The sequence below is a fragment of the Dasypus novemcinctus genome, chromosome 9, assembly GCF_030445035.2.
Source record: "Dasypus novemcinctus isolate mDasNov1 chromosome 9, mDasNov1.1.hap2, whole genome shotgun sequence".
Classification (NCBI taxonomy): domain Eukaryota; kingdom Metazoa; phylum Chordata; class Mammalia; order Cingulata; family Dasypodidae; genus Dasypus; species Dasypus novemcinctus.
In genome coordinates this window covers 43306951-43332646 of record NC_080681.1, presented here as the reverse complement: position 1 = coordinate 43332646, position 25696 = coordinate 43306951, and the positions used below count along the sequence as shown (strand labels likewise).

General features: G+C 37.3%; 1 protein-coding gene across 2 annotated transcripts in view; it reads right to left on the bottom strand.

Annotated features, from left to right (window-relative positions):
- TTLL7 (tubulin tyrosine ligase like 7) overlaps positions 1-25696 on the bottom strand; it is a 186881-nt gene that overhangs the window by 115989 nt on the left and 45196 nt on the right. For both annotated transcript variants that reach the window (XM_071217321.1, XM_004454403.4), the window contains exons 2-6: positions 14246-14435; positions 13921-14052; positions 5642-5763; positions 4349-4416; positions 212-370 (exon numbers count right to left, since the gene is read on the bottom strand). In XM_071217321.1, the coding sequence (XP_071073422.1) occupies positions 212-370; positions 4349-4416; positions 5642-5763; positions 13921-14052; positions 14246-14267 (503 nt within the window). In that variant the 5' untranslated portion in view covers positions 14268-14435. The remainder of the gene's footprint in view (positions 1-211; positions 371-4348; positions 4417-5641; positions 5764-13920; positions 14053-14245; positions 14436-25696) is intronic.

Below are 25696 nucleotides of genomic sequence, written 5' to 3'. Positions count from 1 at the left end.
TCACAACCTATTGGTTTAAAATTTATATTGAACCCAAAAAACCCATGGAACAGAGTGAAACAGGAGGGCTAGCTCATTAGTTTCAAAATACCAATACTTAGAAACCTATTTATTATTTTCGTATTAGTATGCAACGATAAACAATTCCTCACATTTACTCTTTTCCCAAAATTTTGTTAATAATTTATATATTCCAAGTAATTAAACCTACCCATGACCCATTGCACCATTAGCTGGTTTTACTATAAAAGTTTTCTGCTTCCGTTTTTTCTTTAATTCTTTCACATAATTCTGGAATTGAGTATATTCAGCAGGGAAGATCCATGTTCGAGGAACAAAGGTATAATCCAGTGGCCGAGATTTGATCATTCTATAAATTAGAGATAATATGAAATATAATTTCTACTCAAATACTAAATTTTTCTGTACTATTGACATTTACTATAAAATTCCTTCCATTCCTTCATTTAATCAATTATTGGTTCACTTAACAAACATCTGTTAAGCACCTACTATATGCTAGGCACTGCTATAGACCCATTCATTAGTAAAAAAAAGAAATAGACAAAAATCACTGTGCATGTGCTATTTATATATTAGCAGATCAAACATTTAGGTATTTACTATGTGTTAGGTACTGGGATATTAAGATAAGTTAATATGATCTCTGCCCCAAGGAATATACAGACAGACTAGTAATTACAAACAACATGATAGGTGCAGTAATAAGGCATATAAGTCAAGGTACCACCTGTAGGGAGTCATTAACTCTGTCTCAGTGATGGGGGAGGGGAATAGGTAATAGTTTGTCAGGTACCATTTATATTGCTTCTTTAATAGTGATTATAAGTCCTTTGGGCATCAACCACAGGGAGCAGTTTTTGTTCATCTTTTCCTTCAGAGTTTAACTACTTTTCTGAGAAAGCCAAGTGAGACCTCTGAATCAGTAGAGGTTTTATTTATGTGACCTATCTACACTCATGGTTTTAAAGCTAAAATGTATGCCCTAATATTTTTGCATTTGCTACAAATTAGACAGCCTATTTAATAAATAATTTAGGGATAATATGAAGGATTTTTAAAAATTAATTCCAATATTAGCCAATTGTACATATAATTTCCCAAATAAAAATGAAATTCTGAGAAAGATTTTAAAATCTTATCTGTTAAAGAATATCTGATTATTTCAAAAGATTTTTTTCTAATGTATGCAAGTCTTTACAAATGAGCAGCAATTGAGTATGGTAAAAGAGAAGTAGGACCTAAATTCTAAAAACTAGGGTATGAAATATACATCACCCGCATGGTTCCCCCAACAGGAAGTTCATACATCACCATTTTCATATGCTTTTTCAAGAGAACCCTATAAGAAAGTTATGTTTCTACTATGAGAAGGGAAATAATTATATTCTACCTTCCAAATCCAGATTAAACTAACAGGCTAAACAACCTCAGTGCAAACTAGGCTAACACTAACAGGTTTGAAAAATCACATTTAAAAAATCTAATGGAGCTACAATAACTATGCTAGTGTCCTTGTTTTTGCTTCCAACACCTTTAAATATATTATTATATATTTAACAATGATAATAAATCAAGTTAAAGCTTTAATCATATCAATATATTTTAAAACTACGTGGTATTTACGAATGGTAACATTCTTTTACATATATATTTGGAAAAAGTCCAAGCACACATATAATAGGAGATAGACTTTATTCCATTTAGACAATCTAGCATAAATCATTTCATGTAAAAATGTACAGTTTCAAAAGAGACATGCAGACTTAACTTAGGAATTTGGGAATCTGGAATAATTTCTGCTCTCAGCTCTGTCACGGATTGACTGACTGATATTAAACAATTAAGTTAAATCTATTTTTATGGTACTGGGTCAAAACTTTTTAGCTAATAGAAAACTATTTTTTCCTTAGTGAGAGTTTAAGGGAAAAAGAAATGTATCTGTTTACAATTGTCTGTAGATGGATCTACCATCATCTCCTCTTGCACACCTTTCATCTTTGCAACCATACACATTTCTCCTCTCTACAAAGCAGTTCAATGATCTTTTCAACATGAGAAACTGGTCACATTTCCTTGACCCCCAACATCCTCACCCCGATATCCCTCTAAGGCACTTAGGATAAATACTATAATCCTCATCATCACGCTTCAGCCTCATCTTTTTCCCCATTTCCCATTTTTCTGGGCTCTAGCTATACATCTGGTCATATTTTACTATCTTGACTATTCATGTTTTATCCCACCAAATAATCTCAGCCCACGCAATTTTTCCAACCTGAAATATTCTTACCTACAACTTCACCAGTAAACTCCTACTCATCATTGATATTTCCATATCACTTCCTCAGGGAAATTCTCCCATACCTTTCTAAGTCTGAGGTCCTTTACAACACAGTGTTTTAAAGAACTATGTACCTCTACTTAATATCACTTAACACAATTGCAATTGAATGTTTTAAGAGCCATAAGTCTGTTTTTGATCACCTCATGGGCCCAGAGCCAGCACAGTGCCTGGAATATAGTATCAACTTAGCAAATTAGAGTTAAATAAATGATCAAATAAAACACAACACAGTCCAAAACTTTACAGAGGTAATTACACCTTTCCTCTGAAGTCCATTTGCCTCCTTGGATTCCCTGTTAATAAATCATATTATCTACACAACATGCTAAGTCAGAAGCCTAGGGGTAATCCTGGAGATTACTCTTCTTTATTTCTCACATGAGATCTGTTTTCAAGTCCTATCAATTATACCTTCTTAATATCTTTCAGAATTATTCTGTATTTTCCATTCCCACTACCTCTTTTTTGGTGCCGATGCTCATTATTTCTCACCTAGACCTTGACAATTATCTCCACCCCAGGGCCACCTCCCTCTGGTCCTACCTTCACTAATCCATTATCCATCCACAGTGCCCCAAGATTACGTAAAACTTTTTATTTCTCTGTTCATTCCCACTAAATAACTCCTCATTTCTCTTAGGATAAATTGAAATGTTTATTGAATAAAGAGATTAATGAATGAAAGATAACATAATTAAATAAAATATAATAACATGGCCTAACCTTTACATATATCTTCAAACAAAAATCACCTCAGTTTGAGCCTCCCAACATCTTCTATAACCACAAATTGCTTAAAGATTACCCAACACATCATGTTGGCTCAAGCCTCCACAAATTTTCTCCTAATGTTGTCTCTGCCTACAATCCTCTTTCTACTTCATAAAGGGGTGAAGTCCTATAGACCTTTCAATAAAGCCTTGCCTGCCCTCCCAAAGATAATCTCTCCCACCATCTTTGTCACAACCTTATACTGACTCTACTTCTAAAGTGGCACTATCAAACTATATTGTGTGTACAAGTTTTTCTCCCTTACCAGAGCGTGAGTTCTAGGCAAGAACAAGGACTCATTTAGCTTGTTTACTTAAAATTCAACAGTCTCTAGAGCATATAGAAGAAAAACCAAAAAATATTTGTTGAATCAATGGATGCATAATTATAAACTTTCACAAGGAAACATACTGACATTTCTTTAATTATACATACGAGTTTACTAAAATTTCTCTGTGAAAAATAGTCCTCTTTTTAAAAAATCTCTAATCACTTGGCTTTCTTAAGCTAAAAAATATATATATAATCAGCAGAAACATAAACTGAATTAAGAATTCTGTAGTTCATCCAGTGAAAGACTGGAGTATCTATTAACAATTTTTTCGATGAAAGCAGATTGTGACTCTAAATGTCAATTTCAGAGATAGATATAATTTGCATTTACTTCCCTGGGAGGGCATGCATATGTGTACCTATGTGGAGGTGTATGCATGCAAGCACCTAGCACAGTCTCTGGTACATATTAGACATTCAAAGGCCCATGTGAACACATACACACATGCACATCTTTCACATAATGCAACAAATTAATTCCTTCAAGGTTTAATTGAAAACAAACAAGTATATATTGATGATACATATAGATAACCTCTTTTATATTTAAATGAAAAACTTCTGGTGCTAGAGAGGAGTCATGTTACAGTAGAAACAGTTCTGAGAATATAGAGACAGGGATTCCATTCAGCTCTGCTATTAACTATTCATTTGACTTTGTGCAAAATATTCATTTCTCTGACCCTAAGTTACCTCCTCTGCAAAGTGAAAGATGAGAACCAGGGATCTTTTAAGATTCGTCTAGCTCTAAAATCCTATATCTGCCATCTACATATCATTTCAAATTAAGGAAACCTTATTTTAAAAAATAGCACTGTAATATTCATAACGTAAATTTTGGGCAGGTTTTCTCTATTACAAGAAAATGAAAATTACTTGGTCATATTTCTTGCTAAGAAATCCTTCCTACAGATCTCCCCCATTCCTGGAAAATGGTTGATCCTCTGGAAAATAAAAAGGTAAAGATTAATATTCTTATTGACTTAATAAATATATTATTTATATTATAATACAGTAATATTCTTTGAGTTTTATATTTTAATAAATTGTTAATTATTAAAAGTAAAAGACTTAAGATTAAGTAAACTAGAATGAATTTATGGATTTAAACCATCTATGGTGATCAAAGAACTTAATTGAAAATTTTAAAGAAATCAAAAAGCGTATTTCACAGACATTAAAATTACAAGTATTAAATAAGTGATATTCTGATTTCCATATTTTTTATATTCTAGATTTACTAAATTCATACACACAGGAATTGTAGAAAAATTGCATGAAAAATTGTGTCCATTGTGAAAAAGTAACTTAAAATATCTGTTGCCTTCAGTCAATTTTGTATTACCCTAATACATCAGGAATTCTTAAGCATGGGTCCATGAACCACCAAGGGGGTCCATGGGAAGATTTCAGGGGGTCCGTGAGCTTGAATTTTAAAAAACCAACTTAATTACCTCTATTTTCTCTGACCTCTAACTGGAATCTAGCATTTCCATCACTTACGAATGTATGCAATAAATTACAGTAGTATTCATTTCATATCACATTACAGTTGTTGCACATCTCAAAAAATCACTTACGCTCATCCATACTTCAAAATTACGGTACTTATTAGACCCGACACTGGTGTCATAAAATTATCTACCACTGCATTCTGAAAAGAGTCCGTGGAACAAAAAAGATTAAGAACCCCTGCTATACATTAAAAGATGAAGGACAATAGAGAATGTCAAATGTCTAAAATGCCTTGTATTTAGTTTTTTAGTATGATGAATAATTTCTTCTGAATCCAAGTCTCTACTTACATTCTAAAAATAAATGAAGTCAGATTGTGTATAGCTGACAGCACAAGGTATTTCTACAACCTGCTCTCTCTATGCAATCTATTCCACATTATTCATCTTTTAAGAGTAATACAAAGCACAATCCTAGGAAGAGTTTTATTCTCTCAATTTGTCCTTATGAAAATAGAGATTAAAAGTTAAGTTTGGAAAGGATGCAAAATTCAGGCAAAGAATCAGTACAATTGGATAGCAACAAAACAGACTATTCAGATGAGTTAGAACTGAAATTCAGTATGCCAGATTAAGAACATTAGCTAAAGGAAATTATGAGGAATTTCATAAAACTTTCCTCATAATCAAGAATGGATCATGATTAATTTCCCACCTGGTAATTTTGCAGCTCTGCAATCTTCTCCTGCTGAACTGCAGAATCACACCATATAAGGTTACTTGTTTCATCCTCATCTGGAGTTTTCAAAAATCCCATTTCATCTATTACTAAACGAACTGGAAGTAAATAGTTAAATTACAATTAAAATATTTTTGAAATATATCCATTGTGGAAACACATTTTGAGCTATATATATATATATATATACACACATCTATATACACATACATAAATTTTAGTCCATATTTCATTTGCATTATTTCATTGCAAATATTTCATTTGCAAAACATCCATTAGCATATAGCATAACTCTATTATTAATTACAACAGTTTTATCTAGGGCCCAATTTCTCAACATTAACTGAGAGTTGAATTTAGTTTGAACCTAAAATCCTTAGTTTCCATCATCTGAGATTTAACCAGTACAAAACTGCCAAAGGGTTTGGTGATTATTTTTAGCACAATGAAAACATACACACAGCTGAGACACCTTTACTCAGAAAAATGTACATTTATGATTTTTGTGACCTTGAACTAGATATAAAAGGACAAAGGTAAAAACTGCTCCTGGTCATGAGACCTACTTTCATGAGACAAAGGTAAAAACTGCTCCTGGTCATGAGACCTCCCTGGTTCAAATTATATTTAGCACTTAAAACAAAGTCAGCTATATTAACTCAAGACATGAAATAATGATGCTTAACTCATGGAAAATATTTGGATACAGCCCTCCTCTCCACTCCCATTCCTTCTACCATATTTAAGTTTATGCTCAGGGGAAAGCCTCTTTTTTAAAACAAAATATGTGCTCGTCTCTGATCTAGATACCACAATTAACAAATTGACATTTTTCTGCTAAATGAATTTCAAGTTTAGAATAAAGCTAAGTAAAATACTTAGGGAGGGAAGCGTACTTGGTCCAGTGGTTAGGGTGTCCGCCTACCACATGGGAGGTCCGCGGTTCAAACCCCAGGCCTCCTTGACCTGTGTGCAGCTGGCCCATGCGCAGTGCTGATGCGCGTAAGGAGTGCCCTGCCACACAGGGGTGTCCCCCATGTAGGGGAGCCTCACATGCAAGGAGTGTACCCAGTAAGGAGAGCCGCCCAGCGCGAAAGAAAGAGCAGCCTGCCCAGGAATGGCGCCACACACACGGAGAGCTGACACAACAAGATGACACAACAAAAAGAAACACAGATTCCCATGCCGCTGACAACAACAGAAGCAAACAAAGAAGATGCAGCGAATGGACACAGAGAAGAGACAACCAGGGTGGGGGGGAAGAGGAGAGAAATAAATAATAAATCTTAAAAAAAAAAAAAAACTTAAGAAAATATTTGAGTTCCAACTGAATTCTGAGTCTTAACAGAATGGAATAGCTATATTTAAATATTTTACTGTTTTATTTTTAAATGTTTTCCTTTTACTGGTACTTGATATGTGAGGAGAAATGGTAAATGGGGTCATTAGTATGAGTGACTCAAGTATGAAAATGATGACTGGACACCTGTTGGTCTCAAGTCCAGAGGGCTCTTGATTATTTTTGGCTGAAGAGGAAGAAGGACTTTTTATGCAACAGTGCCTGGAATACAGGCATAAAAGAACAGTACACTGATCAGGGTGGGGCAGCGGACTTGGCCCAGTGGTTAGGGCATCCGTCTACCACATGGGAGGCCCACAGTTCAAACCCCGGGCCTCCTTGACCCTTGTGGAGCTGGCCCATGCACAGTGCTGACGTGTGCAAGGAGTGCCATGCCACGCAGGGGTGTCCCCGTGTAGGGAAGCCCCACGCGCAAGGAGTGCACCGGTAAGGAGAGCCACCCAGCACGAAAGAAAGTGCGGCCTGCCCAGGAATGGTGCCGCACACAGGGAGAGATGACACAACAAGATGACGCAACAAAAAGAAACACAGATTCCCATGCTGCTGACGACAACAGAAGTGGACAAAGAAGACCCAGCAAATAGACACAGAGAACAGACAACCGGGGTGGGAGGGGAACGGGAGAGAAAATAAAAAATAAATAAACCTTTTTTTTTTAAAAATGATCAGGGTGGACAGCAGAGGGGATGGAATTGCTGAGTTGATGTTGCTGTTTTCCATAAGAGGCTTGGTGAAATGTGGGGCCATTTTGGAGGCCCAGATGACAATGTACGAGAGTTGAGGAAAGGGCCATTCTTCTCATATCTGCCACAGATCACTGTGCAGTTTAACATACAGAGAGCTCAGGAGTCACTGCACCACCTAGAGCTCATGTGGACAAATCAGCTCAGCCTGGGAGACTCCCTAAACTGGATCACAAGCAGAAAACCTCACTGTTGAGGCCAGAACCAGAGCTCAGGAAAAGAATGTTCTTGAGTACGTGACAAACATTCCCAGGGACTCTCAGAAATAACTAGAGAGACTTCAGTGAGAGAATGGAACATCTGCAGTTATGGACCTAGTATAAGGGGCATAATAAAATGAAAAGTTGAACTTCAAAGAAAAAAACATATCAGGCATTAAACTGTCACTTTCTTCAGTTAAGCTATTTAACCTTATTTTTGTTTAATTTGAAATTTTAGAAATAATTGGCAATTCTTTAAGGATATTATCCTCCACTGCCTAGAAAAGAAACTCATGCCTTTAAATGTTGGTCTTGTAGATGATTTCTTTAAAGAGAGGTGACATCGTGGCCTCCATATTTAATTGTTATCAAATGAAACTCCCTATTCATAAAACAGAGATAATCATACCAACCATTTCTTTCATTTCCCTTTATATACTTAGATATACCCCCTACCTGTCCTCACTTAATGAAACTTATGAAAAATACATTCCTCATAATTTTGCCTTCATTTTTTTGCCCTGGCCCATACATCTTTCAGGAGTTTTAAAAATGGAAATTCATGTAACAATTCTCTGAATTTTAGAATAGAAGACACTTTAATACCCCTTATTTTGAATTTCAATTCATATTTTATTTAAGCAGCATGTTATAGTAAAAAGAACACAGTATTTGCAACCAAAGTAAGTCAGATTCAAATCCCACTTGCCAGCTGTGTGACCTTGTATGAGGTACCTACCGCCTCATCCCACCCCAACCTTCAGTTTCTTTACTTTTAAATGGTTATAGTAATAGCAATATGTTAGTCATTAGTGTGCAGTAAGGACATAATAAGAAATTATCATATGAGACCTCCTAATGTATTAATTACAGAGAACTGTGAGGATATATTTCACTATTCTACAATATGATTCCATTAGGAATGATGAGAAAAATTTCTCTCAAGATTCAGGGGTAGAACAACTTGTTTTTTCCTTAAACAACCAGTATGATTTTTCTCCTCTGGCCACCATGCATTTTATAAGTGACTGTGTTTCAATATTTATTTTGTTTGTTAAGAAGTTCTGTGCCAAATCCATGCCAATCTCTAAATACAGAGGATCTCATGGAATGTATTTTGTGTTCTAATTAGCCATAAGATTCATCTAATTTTGCTATCTTTATTTTTCCTTATTTATTTTCATATTTTGGCCTTTTCTGTAGAATATAGGTCTATTAGCCACTTCAAATTCATTATTAGAGTAAGGAAGGCAGGAAAAAAGGAGCAAGTGAGTAATGGACTCTATTTCACAGTTATTTGGAGGATTAAATGAGGCTATGCATGTGAAAATATTTGGTCAAGTTATGCGAAGATTAATTTTAAAACTAGAAGCAGTCAAGGTATTCTACATGAGGAAACAAAGATGTCAGGGCTAATAGGCAAGTTTCCTGATTATGGCCTGACCATGGCCTAACTAACTTTACACACCTGTTCAAGTAAGCAGGAATGAAATTACAAAGAGTAAGCTGTGGTGTATCACTTGGTTAAATAAGGGAAAACAAGGTGACACTTAGTCTTGGCACATACCCAAATCCCTCTTTCCTTCCTTTGTACTTATTAGTTTTGTACTGTCCCAACAGTTGCTGATCCAAAGCTCCAAGCCTCTCAAGCGGGGCCCTGTGCTAAGCACCACTGAGCAGGTTCAGCACAGAGGCAGGAGGATCAGTAAGAAGAATGCTAATGAAACATCACTCTCAGAAAGGTTACTGGGAAAGTGAGAAACAATGCCGTGATCACTCTCCTTTGGGTTGAGGTTGCTTATGACCCCACCAGAACCTTAAACATAAACAATCAAATTTACAATGGTCACCTTACCCTGTCCCTTCACTCTAGAAAATATGCTCTAAATCAGGGGTTCTTAACAAGGGTCCATGAGCTTGAACTGAAATTCAAAAAAACATTATTCTTGTGGGGACATGTTAGTGAGGGCACAATATGTTTACTAAATAATACAGTATAGTATGGACTTAGTAAAGGGTCTGTGGTTTTTACCTGACTGGCAAAGGGGTCCATGGAACAAAAAAAGGTTAAGAACCAGTACTCTACAGACAACGGGGGGGCGGAATAAATAAATAAATCTTATTAAAAATAAAGAAAAAAGAACCCCTGCTCTAAATAAACTCTGAACCTTTCACACATTCTCACCCTCCTATTACTGACTTACTCTAAGGCTTCTCCTGTAAGGAAACATATTGGAATACAGTGTTAGATCTCAATTCCAATGAAATATTCCACTAAATTCTGTTAAAGTCTGGTAAATTGCTATATAGAAATGAAACTCCCCCAAAATTAATAAGGGTAGGAATAATTAATATCCTAGGAAGTTCATATAATTTTCCTCAACTCTTTTAATGAAAATTACTAAGAAAGGAAGGTTATTTGAGTACGTATGGTATTTGTAATAAGTTTCCCAATGCTGGTTGAAATCATCTTAATTTAAAGGAATTAATTCTTTGTATTCATTCTCTACACCAGATACTGCTTACATGTAAAAATTAGAATATTGTTAATAAAAAGCAGCAGCATTGTCAAAAGTTTTTTAAAAGCAGGCGATCAAGCTCAGAAAATGCTGTTGCTTCTCCCTGCAAGGATGAGGACCCACATAAGCCCCCTAAATAAATGCTCATTTTCCACCAAGCTGATCTTGTCCAAGTCTTTCTCTGGTCTGACATATCTACTTCAGTTTGGCAGGAAGCCATCATTTTTACACAGCTCTGTGTGATACTCGGGACAATTGGCATAGTTGGCAGAATGCAGCAGACCAAAATACAAGCTGGGGCAGGGAACCCATGGGAGGAAATATGCCAGGGTGGCCTGCTACCGCCATGTGAGGTGGGGTCGCCCACTTGCTTAACTGTTTTTTTGTTTTTAAAGATTTATTTATTTTTCTCCCCTTCCCCTCCACCCACGCCCCAGTTGTCTGTTCTCTGTGTCTATTTGCTGTGTCGTCTTCTTTGTCCACTTCTGTTGTTGTCAGCGGCACGGGAATCTGTGTTTCTTTTTGTTGTGTCATCTTGTTGTGTCAGCTCTCCGTGTGTGGCTCCATTCCTGGGCAGGTTGTACTTTCTTTCGCACTGGGCGGCTCTCCTTACAGGGCACACCCTTTGGGCGTGGGGGTCCCCTACACGGGGGACACCCCTGCGTGGCAGGGCACTCCTTGCCCACATCAGCAGTGCACATGGGCCAGCTCCACATGGGTCAAGGAGACCCAGGGTTTGAACTGCAGACCTCCCATGTGGTAGACGGATGCCCTAACCACTGGGCCAAGTCCGACTCCTTGCTTAACTGTTGTGGGTCACCACATGAGTAGAGGAATGCCTGAAAACACTGGAGATAACAGAGAGCGTATTTCATGAACAAAAGATTTTGAAATTTAGTAAAGTATGACAAGCGTGGTGTCACAAAAATCAGCTGGCTGTTATGGACTGTACAGTTACCTACAGCAGATTGTCTGAGAAAGAAAGAGAACTCCACCAATTAGGGAAAAGTTCCAACTAGAAAGGGATATGCTGACTTCCACATCTGCTTTAATGACAGGTCTCTTGGAACAACTAGATTAAAAAGTTGGAAAAGGCTGGAGTACGGTTCTTTTAAAAAAGAATCCTGTAGCTTAATTCAGCCAGGACAGCTGGCTAAAATCAGCAGCTGAGCCAGCAAAATTTTCACTCCTGGAAATTCCTTCAGGAATAAACAAAGAATTTGTATGCATCCTTACTCTAATCCCTACGTCAGATTTATATAACTGGGAAAATGTATCCTACTCTATAGAGGAAACCCAAAAGAAGATAAAAAGCTTAATTTCCCCAACTGATAATTAAAATTTATAGGGAATAAGTGAAGTTGTACAGGAACTGAGGAAAAGTGCCTCAGCTTTCTTTAAGGTCAAGTGGAGAAAAGCCCATTAAAGGGCCAAAGTTCACTACTAAGGTCAATTAGAGCAGGGTTAGAACAAAAAGTTAAGACCTCAAGGGGTGGGAGAATTTTTTAAGAAATTAGAAAGCCCCAAGGATAGTTGGGTGGTAACCTACAGAAACCCGGAAGGAGTTCCACTGAATTAAAATAACCAAATATTAAAGCATAGCCTGAATACATATCCCTTGCTAAAAACCTGCTACCCAAATAATGTCCGGATAACCTTTTCTCCCATTAAATGTTCATGCACTTAGACCACACCCCAACTACTGCAAATGGTGTCTCTCCATTTGAGTTAGTGGCCAGTTAGTACAGCCCCTAAAACAATGAAGGTACCTGCTATTTCACCTGGCCGTGCCCCTCAAGTGATGGAAACATGCTGCTAATGAAAACTACTGTGGCACTACCAGTCAGTGATGACTTGTTCTCCTTGGTCTGACAGGGGACAAATGTTTCCAGACTGGTTCTGTTTCAGAGTGCTGGAGGGCACTGGAGCCAGCCTTCCTGTTTTTACTACAGAATGTCAACTGCAGGAAAGACATAACCAACAGGGGCAATACCTGCCAGGGTGAGGTGGGTAGAACTTAAACATAACCGCCATTAAGGCCTGCTCCTATGGAGGGTCAACAAGCATGGTACTGTAAGCCCAGATCCTGCCCACACTTAGCAAATATCTTAAGACCTGTAAGAAAAAGTCCCACTGTTATTCAACTCACTAGAGAAGACCTCCCCCTCTGACTACCTACTAAACATTTGTGCTTACAACTTTAAGTCTCTCTTCTTAATTCATACGGCTTTGGCTAAAGTCCCTCTTGACTGGGCTGCCCTGGTGGCAACAATTCACAATCAGTCGGACTATTGGGTGTGTGGATACGAGCCCGCATCTGGCAGCTCTGGTCTCCCCTGGAATATCCTTCTTTTATCTTTGACAAAATGGAGTAATTGGCTAAAGACTGCAAATAAGAGCCACCCTTCTATGTGGCAATTTCAGACCCCATGAACTCCTAGGAGTCACTTGTTTGCCTTGTTGTTGTTTATATTGTAGATGCACCCTCACATCACAGCACCACTTTATAAACTTCCCATTCCATGTTCAGGGCTTCGTGCCGAAGTGGTGACGGAACGACTGTAAGCAGTGTGGGATGGTGGATTGTAGCATACATGACTTTGCATTTTCTCTCCCAACCCTTCCAGTTATTTCCACCCTCCCCAAGTTGCAACAGCATTCCTGAGTAGTTAAAAAGGCAAGCCTCAGGAACTGGTTTAGAACAGGTGAGGGATCAGTACGTCTTGTAACACTGCATTCCTTATAAGTCCTGCTGCCCCTCACTTGCCTTCCCCATCTGCATGTGGGCATATATTATAAAACACTCCTCTCATTCTTGGAAAATGCCTTCTCTCCTTCCATGGATAAGGATGAAGACCCCATGAAAGCTCCCTAAATAAATACTCATTACTCTCAAAGAAGAAAAATTAAAGCATAAAAAGAAATACATTTTTACTCTATTCTTTAAAAGTTAGGCACTCATTGTGTAATAAAAATATCTCAAATTCTGCGCTTTTTATTTTACATTATACATTTTAATCTGTTTTTAAAATTATTTACAAAATAAATGTTATAGATTAAAAATAATTTTAGCTCCAAGTTTTTAAAAAAAGTCACTAAAAAGGTACACTTTCCCTAAGCACATCTATATTTAAAGGGTAGAGAAATTACATTTGGTTTTAATGTTCATATTACTTTATATTTGATTTAAAGTTAAGTATTAAGCAAGACATATATATTTAATCCTATCCCATTAACAACTACCACTTTGAGTTACATGTATGACCTATTTGATTACTGACATGTTAAATATCTCAAAATAATAAAATTTTATAGGAGGGACTTAAAAATCCATTACATAAAAGATAATTAACTCTGAATTTCTACGTTGTTTTCAGCAACAAATTGACTTCTTCAACAATTATGAAAATCTCATAACTCTCAAGAGACCTACCAATTTCAAACTTTGTCCCAGCAACATTCGCCGTAATAGTTCCCTTCTTTTTCTTCTTTCCAACTTTCCTTTTCATTGTGCTATGATAAGGCAATTCTGTATCCAGATCCAAGTGAGAGGTTCCCTGAATAACTTGAAAAGAATTATAAAACAAATATCACTGAAATAACATTCTATTAGAGAATACAAATGCCTCCAAATGAGCAAAGAAATTATAAGTTTAGAAACTTGAGAAATTCTCAATTTTTAACACGTAAAGATATTAGCATTAATGAGCTATATGGGCCATGCATACTTTCTAATGTGGCTAAGTCAATCTGCTTACCTCCTTGAGGCAGAGATGGCATTATTGCCCGTGCTGACTCACAGTGTGCTGCTTAAAAAGCTCTCAGGAAATCTGGGTGGCCTGCATTAGTCTAAGTAGGATATGGCCCCACTCACTGGAAGTTCCTATCATATTATCTTGGTGGAATTCTCAGATTTCAGGACACTGAAGTTATGGGATAAGAAAGTACCTGCAGAGATTTTAAAACAAGTCATTTAGAAAACATTTATTAAATATTTTTGATATATGTCATTATAATTCTTTTTCAAAGTCAAAACTATTTGTTAATTTATAAATTAACTTTGTTAATTTATAATTTATGCAAACACCAAGTTATGGGTCCCTGTCTTGCAAGAGCACATAGCTGAGTGGAGGAGGTTTTATTTAAATTATGTTATCACATTTACATACAATAAATATCCTATCATGCAGAAATAATAACAATAATCGCATTCATTACCATTTATTGAATTTACTATCTCAGGCATTTCTATAATGCCATTTAATCCTTTCAACATTCCTAAAAGGTAGAAGATTTTCTCCCAATCTTACCAAAAACTAATACGAAATCAAAAGGGACAAATAATTTTGTATATCCCTACAAAGAAAGCAAATGATAAATAGAGATTAAAAAGATTCCTCTGATACCAAAATCAATGCCCTTCACCAGGAGCCCATGGTGCCTGGACTGTCTTCTGAGAGAATGCATGGAAAATTGATTCTTTTGTACAGGGAAAGACAGCAAGGTGGGGAGGACTCTATTAAAGACCACAAATGAATTGTGCCTTAAAAAATAAGAACATTTTTGAAGGACAAAAAAATGGGAGGAATCACTATTACGATGGTATTATTTAGGTATACAGAGGAATGCAATAAATATTTCTTAATGAATTAACTAATTTGGTTTAACTACATCTAAACAAGGCCAATATTACACTTCACTTATATTTTCATTGTATCTGTATGAAGCTAGATATTTATGCCCAGATTAGCAAATCAGACTCTGCCTAGTCTACAGTATCAACTTTCTAATCTCTTCCTTCATGCTGTAAGAATCTTTGTTCTTTTGTAAAATGTCTCTACACAATGAAAAACTATTTTTTAAAATATTATGATATATAATACAAAGGTATGATATCAATTTTTTGTTAATATCGGAAATCCAACTACATAAAATGTGATTCTTACACATCACTCCCAATCTTACGCATCACACCCAATACTCATAATTAATAGTAAGATTTATTATTCAATAAAATGTAGAGTTTAACTGTTCTTATGTGTCATTTTTTACTAGAATAATTCAATATCAATTGGATGTAATATTTATTACAGACTAACTATGGGCAGGCACTGTGTCAAATATCTAAAACATTTTATCTTGCTAATAAACCTAAACTTAGGTATAATTTCCCCCATTTTCCAGATATGGACACTAAGTCTATTTAAGTTAAATTAATCAAGACAACACAGTTTATAAATAAAAGCCCAGGATTTAAATCCAATTCTGTCTGCTTATATATTCTTTTAATTGAGCTTCCACTCTTTTCAGAACCCCATATTAATATACTTTATAGATGTATACAAAGTTTGCAATTCAATTAAAGAATATTCTTTAAAATTTGGTTATATTCCGGGAATCCACAATACTTGAAACCAAACAGTGTAGTCACAGTAAGCATCCCTAACACGACCTCAACTACCAACTCCAACCTGGAAACAAACTTTTCAAAATAAAAGACAGAAGTAGTATGAAGTACAGTTTGAATTCTTTCTGGAGTTTCTCTGTACCCCAGGGAGTTATCTATCTGAATTTACAAGTCTGCATCCAGCATCTTGTTACTAGAATAAACAAAGATCCTCTTTATGGTAACTGAGGACTGATTACATTAAAAGTAGGTGACTAAGCAACAAGAATTTGAGAACAGTTAGTGCTTAACTACACTAATAATCTATTAGTAATTGTTACAGACTTTAAAAATAGATTTGTTAATTTCTGAATTAAATAATGAGCCAATAATAAAAAGAACAAATCCCTCTTGCTTAGAACTCTAGAAGACAATAGAGAATAGAAAAGGATTCCACAAATGCTGAATCAAAGAAAGAAAAATATCAGGTGGGAAACTTCCATACTGAACCACTGATCCACTTCTCTTCCCCACACACAGTCCCGTGCAGCTTGGGAGTTGCTCAGAGGCAGTGGCCTGGATCCCTCCCACCTTCTAACCAGGAAAAAGACTATACAGCCATTCACAGTAGTAAGTGAAGTGAAGAAATATCAAGGCACAGGGACACAAGTCAGTGAGTAAAAGATGCTGAGGAGTGCTGCACACAAAAGAGTCTCTGGGGAGAGGGGAGATGAGGTGGAGGGGAGATAGGCCACAGTAAAACTGCAGTTGACAAATGGTAAGCTCACCCAATCCAGTTTCTGTTGGCTAGACTACCTAAATACAAATGGACTTTTGTGGAGTGATCCACCTTTCTGTATAGACATCACCTGGCCCCCTCCAGAGTGGGATACCCTAATGAGGAAGAAACAGGAGGAAGAAAAGACTCATAGAGAATAAAAAGGGAGGAGGTTAAACTGAACTGTTGTAAGACAGGAGGGTCGCTGAACTCAAAAGTGTAAGGAAAATGGGGCACTAAGTGAGAGAATTTAAACAAATCATAGGACCTGGGGAGAAAATTCTGCACAAAAACAAACAGAAAAGATCAAGATTCCCAGAAAAGGAAGAGAGGAAAGGAAGCTTTCAATTGGAGGTGAAACAATTGCACAAAAAGTGCAATCTTAACAATTTACTACATATTCTAGGTAAGAATCCAGATGAAAAAGAGCTGAGAAAATCTGACCAGTTCAACACTAGCTATTCTAAAGGTCTAGAAAAGTTGGACTAAGAACCAAAGAAGAGCCTTAACACAAAATCAATCTACAATAAAAACCCTAGACAAGAGGGGAAAACTGACCTTCAGAATTAAAACATCAAGATAATCAGATACCTAGACATCAGCTGAAAATTACAAACCATAATAAGAAAGAAAACAGGAAGATACGGCTAAGTCAAGGGAACAAATTAAAACTTCAGAAGAAACTCAGAAGTTGGGACAATTAATCAAAGATGTTCAAATAAACCTCATAAATTACTTCAAGAAGATGAAGGAAAATATGCATAAAAAGATAAAGGATACTTAGAAAACAATACTTGAACATAAAGAAGAATTTGAAAGTATGAATATAAACATAACAGAAATTATAGAGACAAAAGGCAAAATGGTACAACAGTGGAGTTGAACAGGTAGAAGAAAGAATCAGCAAACTAGAAGACAGGATAATCGAAATCATAAAATCAGAACAGAGAGAGAAGAGAATAGAAAAAATTGAACAGAGGTTAAAGGGTTTGAATGACAGTACAAAGTTCACAAACATGCATGTCACAGGTGTCTCAGAAGGAGAAGAGGAGGGAAAACAGGCAGGAAGATTATTTGAGGAAATAATGGCCAAAAATGCTCCCACTCTAATGAAAGACATAAATATACAGTGCCCAAAGCCAGATAAATATACCACAAAAAAAGAAAATTACCAACCAATATTTCTTATGAATACAGATGCAAAAATCGTCAACAAAATACTTGCAAATTTAATCCTACAGCACATTAAAAGAATTATATTCCATGATCAAGTAGTTTTCATCTGAGGTACATAAGGGTGGTTTAACATAAGAAAATCAACTAATGTAATATAAAACATTAACAAAACAAAGGGGGAAAAAAAACACATGATCATCTCCATTGATGCAGAAAAGGCATGTGACAATACCCAGCATCATTACTAGATAAAAGCACTTAGAAAAATAGGAATAAAAGGAAACTTCCTCAAAATAATAAAGGACATATATAAATGATCAGCTAACATCATTCTCAATGGTAAAAGACTGAAAGCTATCCCTCTAAAATCAGGAGTAAGACTAGAATGTTCACTGTCACCAATTTTATTTAACATTGTATTGGAAATTCTAGCTGGAAGAGTTTGGCAAGAGAAAGAAATAAAAGACACCCAATTTGAAAAGACAGGAAAAGTTCCCTCTTTGCAGATGACATGATCCTATAAATCAGGGGTTCTTAACCAGGGTTCCATGAGCTTAAATTGAAATGCAAAAGAAAACATTATTCTTGTGGAAATGTGTTGGACTTAGTAAGGAGTCTCTGGTTTTTACCTGACTGGCAAAGCAGTCCATGGGACAAAAAAGGTTAAGAATCCTTACTATAGGGAAACGGACTTTGGCCCAGTGGTTAGGGCGTCCGTCTACCACATGGGAGGCCCACGGTTCAAGCCCCGGGCCTCCTTGACCCGTGTGGAGCTGGCCCATGCGCAGTGCTGATGCGCGCAAGGAGTGCCGTGCCACGCAGGGGTGTCCCCCGCGTTGGGGAGCCCCACGCGCAAGGAGTGCACCCATAAGGAGAGCCGCCCAGCACGAAGGAGGGAGCAGCCTGCCCAAGAATGGCGCAGCCCACACTTCCCGTGCCGCTGCCGACAACAGAAGCGGACAAAGAAACAAGAAACAAGACGCAGCAAAAAGACACAGAAAACAGACAACCAGGGGAGGGGAGGGGAAATAAATAAATAAATAAATAAATAAATAAATAAATAAATAAATAAAAAAGAATCCTTACTATAAACAGAAAGTCCCAAAAATTGACCACAAAGCTACTAAAGGCAATAAAATCAGCAAAGTAGTAGGGTACAAGATCAACACACAGTCATCAGTAGGGTTTCTATACACTTGTAATAAGAAAGATGAGGAGGAAATTAAGGGAGAAGAAAAGTCTATTTACAGGGAAGCAGCTGTCGCTCAATCAGTTGGGCTCCCGTCTACCATAAGGGGGGCCCTGGGTTCATGTCCCAGGACCTCCTTGTGAAGGCAAGCTGGCCCATGCCCATGGAGAGCTGGCACAGCAAGATGATGCAACGAAGGGAGACAAGCAGACAAGCAAAAGAACGTGCAGCGAATGGACACAGAGAGCAGAAAGCAAGCAAGCCACAAGGCGGGGTGATAAAATAAATAAGTACATAAGTAAGTAAGTCTATTTACAATGGCAATTATTAATTAAAGAATGAAATATCTGTGAATAAATTTAACCAAGGATGTAAAGGATCTGTACATAGAAAACTATAAAATATTGCTAAAAGACATCAAAGAAGACCTAAATAAATGGAAATACATTCCATGTTCATGGATTGAAAGACTAGATATCATTAAGATGTCAGTCCTACCCAAAACAATTTACAGAATCAATACAATCCCAATCAAAATTGCAACAACCTATTTTTGCAGAAATGAAAAAGCCAATTACCAAATTTATTTGGAAGGATAAGGAGCCCGAATAGCCAAGGACATCTTGAAAAAGATGAATGAAGTTGGAGAACTCACAATTCCTGACTTTAAAGCATACTACAAAGTTACTGTAGTCAAAACAGCCTGGTATTGGCACAATGATAAATATATTACCAATGGAATTGAATTAAGAGTTCAGAAATAGACCTTCACACCTATGGCGAATTGATTTTTTACAAGGCTGCCAAGTTCACTCGACTGAGAAAGAATGGTCTCTTCAACAAATGGTACTGGGAGAAATGGAGAGCCATGTGCAAAAGATTGAAAGACAACCACTATCTTATACCGTATACAAAAATTAACTCAAAATGGATCAAAGACCTAAATATAAGAACAAGGACTATAAAACTCCTAGAAGATTATGTAGGAAAGCATCTACAAGACCATGTAGTAGAAAATGGTTTCACTAACTTTATACCCAAAGCACAAGCAATGAAAAAAAAAAAAAAAGATAAATGAGAGCTCCTGAAAATTAAAAACTTTTTTCCTTCAAAGCAGGTTGTCAAGAAAGAGAAAAGGTAGCTGACTTAATGGAAGAAAATATTTGTGAAGCACCTATGTTACAAGGGCCTAATATACAGCATATATAAAGAAATCTTCTATCTTGAAAATAAAAAGACAAACCCCATTTTTTTTTAAATGGGTAAGAGATTAGAATGGACACTTTTTCCAAAGAGGAAATACAAATGGCTAAAAAGCACATGAAAACATGCTCAAAACCCCTAGCTATTAAGGAAATGCAAATCAAAACTACAATGAGATATCAACTTACATCTATTAGACTGGCTGTTATTAAAAAAAAATAAAACCAGAACACTACAAGTGTTAGAAAGAATGTGGAGAAATAGGAATACTCATTCAGTGCCGGTGAGAAAACAGAATGGTGCAAAGACAGTGGTGGAAAGTTTGGCAGTTTCTCAGGAAGCTAAGTAAAGAATTGCCATATGATCTGGCAACCCCACTACTAGGAATACACCCAGATGAATTGAAAGCAGGGACATGAACAGATATATGCACAGCAATGTTCATCGTGGCATTATTCAAACTGCCAGAACTTGGATGCAACCCAAGTGTCCATTGACAGACGAATGGATAAACAAAATGTGGTATATACATACAATGGAATATTATTCTGCTGTAAAAAGGAATGAAGTATTGATACACACGACACGGATAAATCTCAAAGACCTTAGGTTGAATGAAGTAAGCCACTCACTAAAGGACATTGCATGATCTCACTGATATGAACTAAGGATATTGTGCCAATTCATGGAGGCAGAATTGGAAGATAGGTTACCAAGAGACAAAAAGGTAGTAGACAGTGGTGAGCTGATGTGCAACCTTGGCATAGTCTATGATAAGATGGATAGGAGAGGTTTGGCAGTGGACGGGGGTGATGGTGGTGCAGTGATATGGGTGGAGTCAACAATGCTCGAGTGTGAGTGTGAGAGGGGTTGCGGGGTTGGGATGGGCTATCAATAGGGCTGGGGGCAGGGCTGGAAGAAAGAACAGGTGAGTTCTAGGGAGGTAGAGAACAGTGGTTGAGAATACAATTGTGGAAATGTTCTTTTGGCAACTATGGCAGAGGAGAGTCACTAGTACAGAGTATGGTGTGTATGTGGGGGTGGATACGTGGGGAAGGGTGCACCTGAAGCATACTTCTATGGAATATGAATGTGTCCATGTGGTCATAGGCAGTTATTTCAGTGGGTGGAGACCCACACAATAATCAACAAAATATTAGATTCCCGTACTGGGGACTCCTTCTACATTCTTTAACAGAGTAGCAAGAATCTCTAGAGTACGTAGGCACTAACTAATAAAGCAATTTTGCCCATATTTTTACATATGGTTAAATTTTCAGCCTTGGTCCTCAAATCAAATTTAATATATTATTTTTTTATTGGAAAAATAGCATACTTTTTCTTACAGGAAAGTTAGAAAATGAAAGTAAATGAAACATGCCATTTTTTAAACATTAAAATTTGAAATGTTGGGAAGTAGATGTGGCTCAAGTGATAGAGCTTCTGCCTACCATATGGGAGGACCCAGGTTCAATCCCTGGGGCCTCGTGGTGAAAAAAAAAAAAAGAAGAGAAAGCATGCCCATGTGGTGAGCTGGTACCTGCATGAGTGCCTGTGTGATTAAGCGAGTGCCCACGTGGTGAGTGCAGGTGCCCACGTAGTGAGCAAGTGGCTGCGTGGTGAGTGCAAGTGCCCACAGAGTAAGCCAGTGCCTGCACGAGTGCCCATGTGTTGAGTCAGTGCCTGTGCAAGTTGGTCATGCAGCAAGATGATGATGCATCAAAAAGAGAGACAAGGGTAGAGTCAAGGTGAAGCACAGCAGAAACCAGGAATTGAGGTGGCACAATTGACAGGGAACCTCTCTCCACATCAGTGGTCTCCAGGATTGAATCCTGGTGAATCCTAGAGGAGAGAAAATGAGAAGACAAGACAACACAGAAAGCAAAAATAGCAGGGTGGGAGGAGGGGAAGGGGGGAATAAATAAATAAATAAGTCTTTTTAAAAATTTGAAATGTTATTTGTCTTGACTATTATTAGGATTAGATTTAAAATGAGCTATAGACCAGTACTTTTTACATTTATCTGCATACTAATCACCCAGGGATCATGTTAAGAGTTCAGATTCTCCCCCCAGCATAGGACATGACTCCCAGGAATTAGCCTCCCTGGCACTGAGGGATTACTACCAAGCACCAGCTGGTGATACAATTAGAAAAAGATCTTGAAGAAAAGAGGGAAATGGTAAAGACAGATGAGTTTATATGGCTAAGAGACTTCAAAATGAGTCAGGTGGTCATCAGAGGGGTCACGCTGACACATGTCTCAGTAAGATCTCAGAGACAGTCAAAGCAGATACAACCCAGGTAGTGGTGCTTCTGAATGCGACAGAGACAGCCAGATCCTACAGTCATAGCAGATGGCTCTGGAGTTCAGTGCCTTGCCAGTGGGCCCTACTTTGGAATTTGTGCACCTTAATGTTATGGAGTTGGACTCAGATGTGACTTCTCTACACATGCCTTTTCTGTCACTTTTACTGAACCTTTCGTTGACACTACAGTTGGTGTATGCTCAGGAGACTTTAATCTCTGGACCTTCCAGCTTGGCCCTGAGCCTCAGCAGAGTTGCAACACCTACTCTTCAGTTCAATGGACTTACCCAGGCCAGCTAACAGGGAGGTGAGGATGGTCAGCCACCACACCAGGGAACTGAGAGAGTCTACAACTGCAAGTAGGAGGATTTCATCCATCAGCCATGTGGGATCTAAACCCCCCTCTCAATTTAGAGTGGAGTGGGCATCATCATCCCAGGGTCCTCAGGATGGAGGAATAAAATACGGATTAGATGGGGGGTAAAAAAAAAAAGGTCAGATTCTGATTCATTAGATTTTTGTGGAGCCTACACATCTGCATTTCTAGCAAGTTCCCATGGATGCTAGTCCGCAGGCCACACTTTGCATAGCAAGGCTCTAGATCAGGACTTCTTATCCAGGGGTCTGTGTGCTTGAATTGAAATTCAAAAAAATACTATTCTTTTTTCTCTATTTTTTTTAAATGTTACATTCAAAATATATAAGAGGCCCCATATATCCCCCATACCCCTCACCCCACTCCTCCCACATCAACAACTTCTTTCATCATCGTGGGACATTCATTGCATTTGGTGAATACATTTTGGAGCACTGCTGCACCACATAGATAATGGTTTACATTGTAGTTTGCACTCTCCCCCAGTCCACTCAGTGATAGGACATACAATTCCCAGCATCTGTCCCTGTAGTACCACCCAGGACAACTCAAAGTCCTGAAAATGCCCCCAAATCATATCTCTTCTTCCCTCTCCCTACCTTCAGCAGCTGCTGTGGCCACTTTCTCCATATCAATGCCACAATTTCTTCCATTATTAATCACAATAGTTCCACAGTAGAAAATCAGTAAGTTCACTCTAATCCATACTCTTAGTAAGGAGTCCATATTTTCACCTGACTGGCAAAGGGGTCCATGGAACAAAAAAGTTTAAGAACCCCTGCTCTAGATGACCACAATGTTTCTAAATGAACCAATTTTTTTTAACTTAAAGCCCTTTTTTATAACATGCAAAAATTGTATTATAAAATGATTTTAAAATAAAATTCACGTGGGTGAATCTGAGATTATATATAAATGTTAAAGGGATCCATGAGTCAAAAATTAAAAGAAAAAGATTAGGAAATGTTTGCCTAGAGCATGAGTTCTCAAAGTGTGGTCCCAGGACCAGCAGCAACAACATCATTCTGGAAACTTATTAGAAAGGCATATTTTCAGGCCCAACCACAAAACTTCAGAATCAGAAACTCTGGTGGGTGAGGTCCATCTATCACCAGGGGATTGCAATGCACTAATGAACTACTGGACTACAGGATCAAGGGCAGGCACTGGCAGAGCCCAGGTAAGGGAGGAAACACCACCACCTGTAGTCTAGTCACTCTTCATTGGCCTGTTGAAAACTGAGTAGAGTAGCTGACACAGAAATCATCCGGCCATGCAGGGAATGCAGGAGAAAGCATTTGCCAAGCAGATGTCTTAAATTTTCTTTTCCAGATCTGCTTTGGAGAGCAGCTAGAGGAGACAAAATTAGCTATAGAGGATCATGCAGACAGCCCTGCTATGTGAGGGGGGGGGGGATTTTGCTAACCTAGAAAGATAATTTACCCACCTAGTTTGAGTCCAAACTAGCTACCAATACTGAACAACCAAGACATTCATTTTAAAGATAAATAATCCTTTGAAAATCATTAAACATATGAGGATTAACAACAACCACAAATATTAATAATGTACTCTCTACCTCCCAAACATTAGGCCAGGAGCATGGGAGACTTGACCTGAAAAGGCCATGGATAGCCAAAAAATGTGGATAAGAAGAATGCGAATAAATACTAACCAGAGAGTAAACATAGATTGTGGTATATTCATATAATAAAAATACAATGCAGCAGTGAGAAAAAATGAGATAGAGGTGGGGAAAAAATGAGATAGAACTAAATGTATCAACATGGATGAATCATACAAACAATACAGTTTGAAAAAGGTTACAGAAGAATACATACAGTGGCATAGCATTAATATAAAATTTAAAACTCATGCAAAGCAATAATACATATGTTATATATATATACACACACACATATATTGTTTAGGAATTAATGCATATGAAGCAAAAGTATTAAGAACTAGATGGGAATTACAAGCACCAGGTTAAGTACCTCTTGAGAAGAAAGGAAGAGTATACAATACCATTCAACAGAGGATGAGCACCTGTGTTCTCACACATATCAAAGATGCAATTTTGAATATAAAGAATGAATATACTTTGCCATAGTTTAGCTTTTTAAAATAATACAGAGAAATGAAATAGCCATAATACTTTTCTATCAACCATTGTATCTCTTTGGATATATCCTATCAACTATGATATCAATATATCCTAACTGATATATCAGTTAGGATCTAACTGAAACAAGTTAGATCCTAACTCAAAGCAATGGAGACTCACTGAAGGACTTTAAACAGGTTAACATAATCCAAATTTCCTTTTGATAGATTACACTGACAGTACTATGGGGGCTGAATGGCAGAGGGGCAGAAGCAGAGACAGAGAGTCTTTAAGAGGCTATTGCAAAACTCCAGGAGAGAGAAAACAAGAGCCTGATTACAGAGAGAAGCCAAAGACACAGGGAGAAAGAAATACCACTACTACAGAGTAGTTGATGATCAAGAAGGAAAAAGTAATCTGGGATGATTTACAGACTTCTGGCTTAGAAAAATTGGTAGAAGATGACACCATTCATCAAAAAAGGCCTGTTGGAGGAGCCAGTTTAAGGGGTTAGATGATTTCAGTTTTGTATTTGCAGGAAAGGATGGACAAAAAATGCAAAAAATAAGATAACACCCAATTAGTGACTGGAGATAAGGGATAAGGAAGACCTCTACTTTAATTAAACACAAAAATGTCCCTTTCAAAGCATAACTGCTCCTATTTCTGTGCTTTCTGCCAAGAA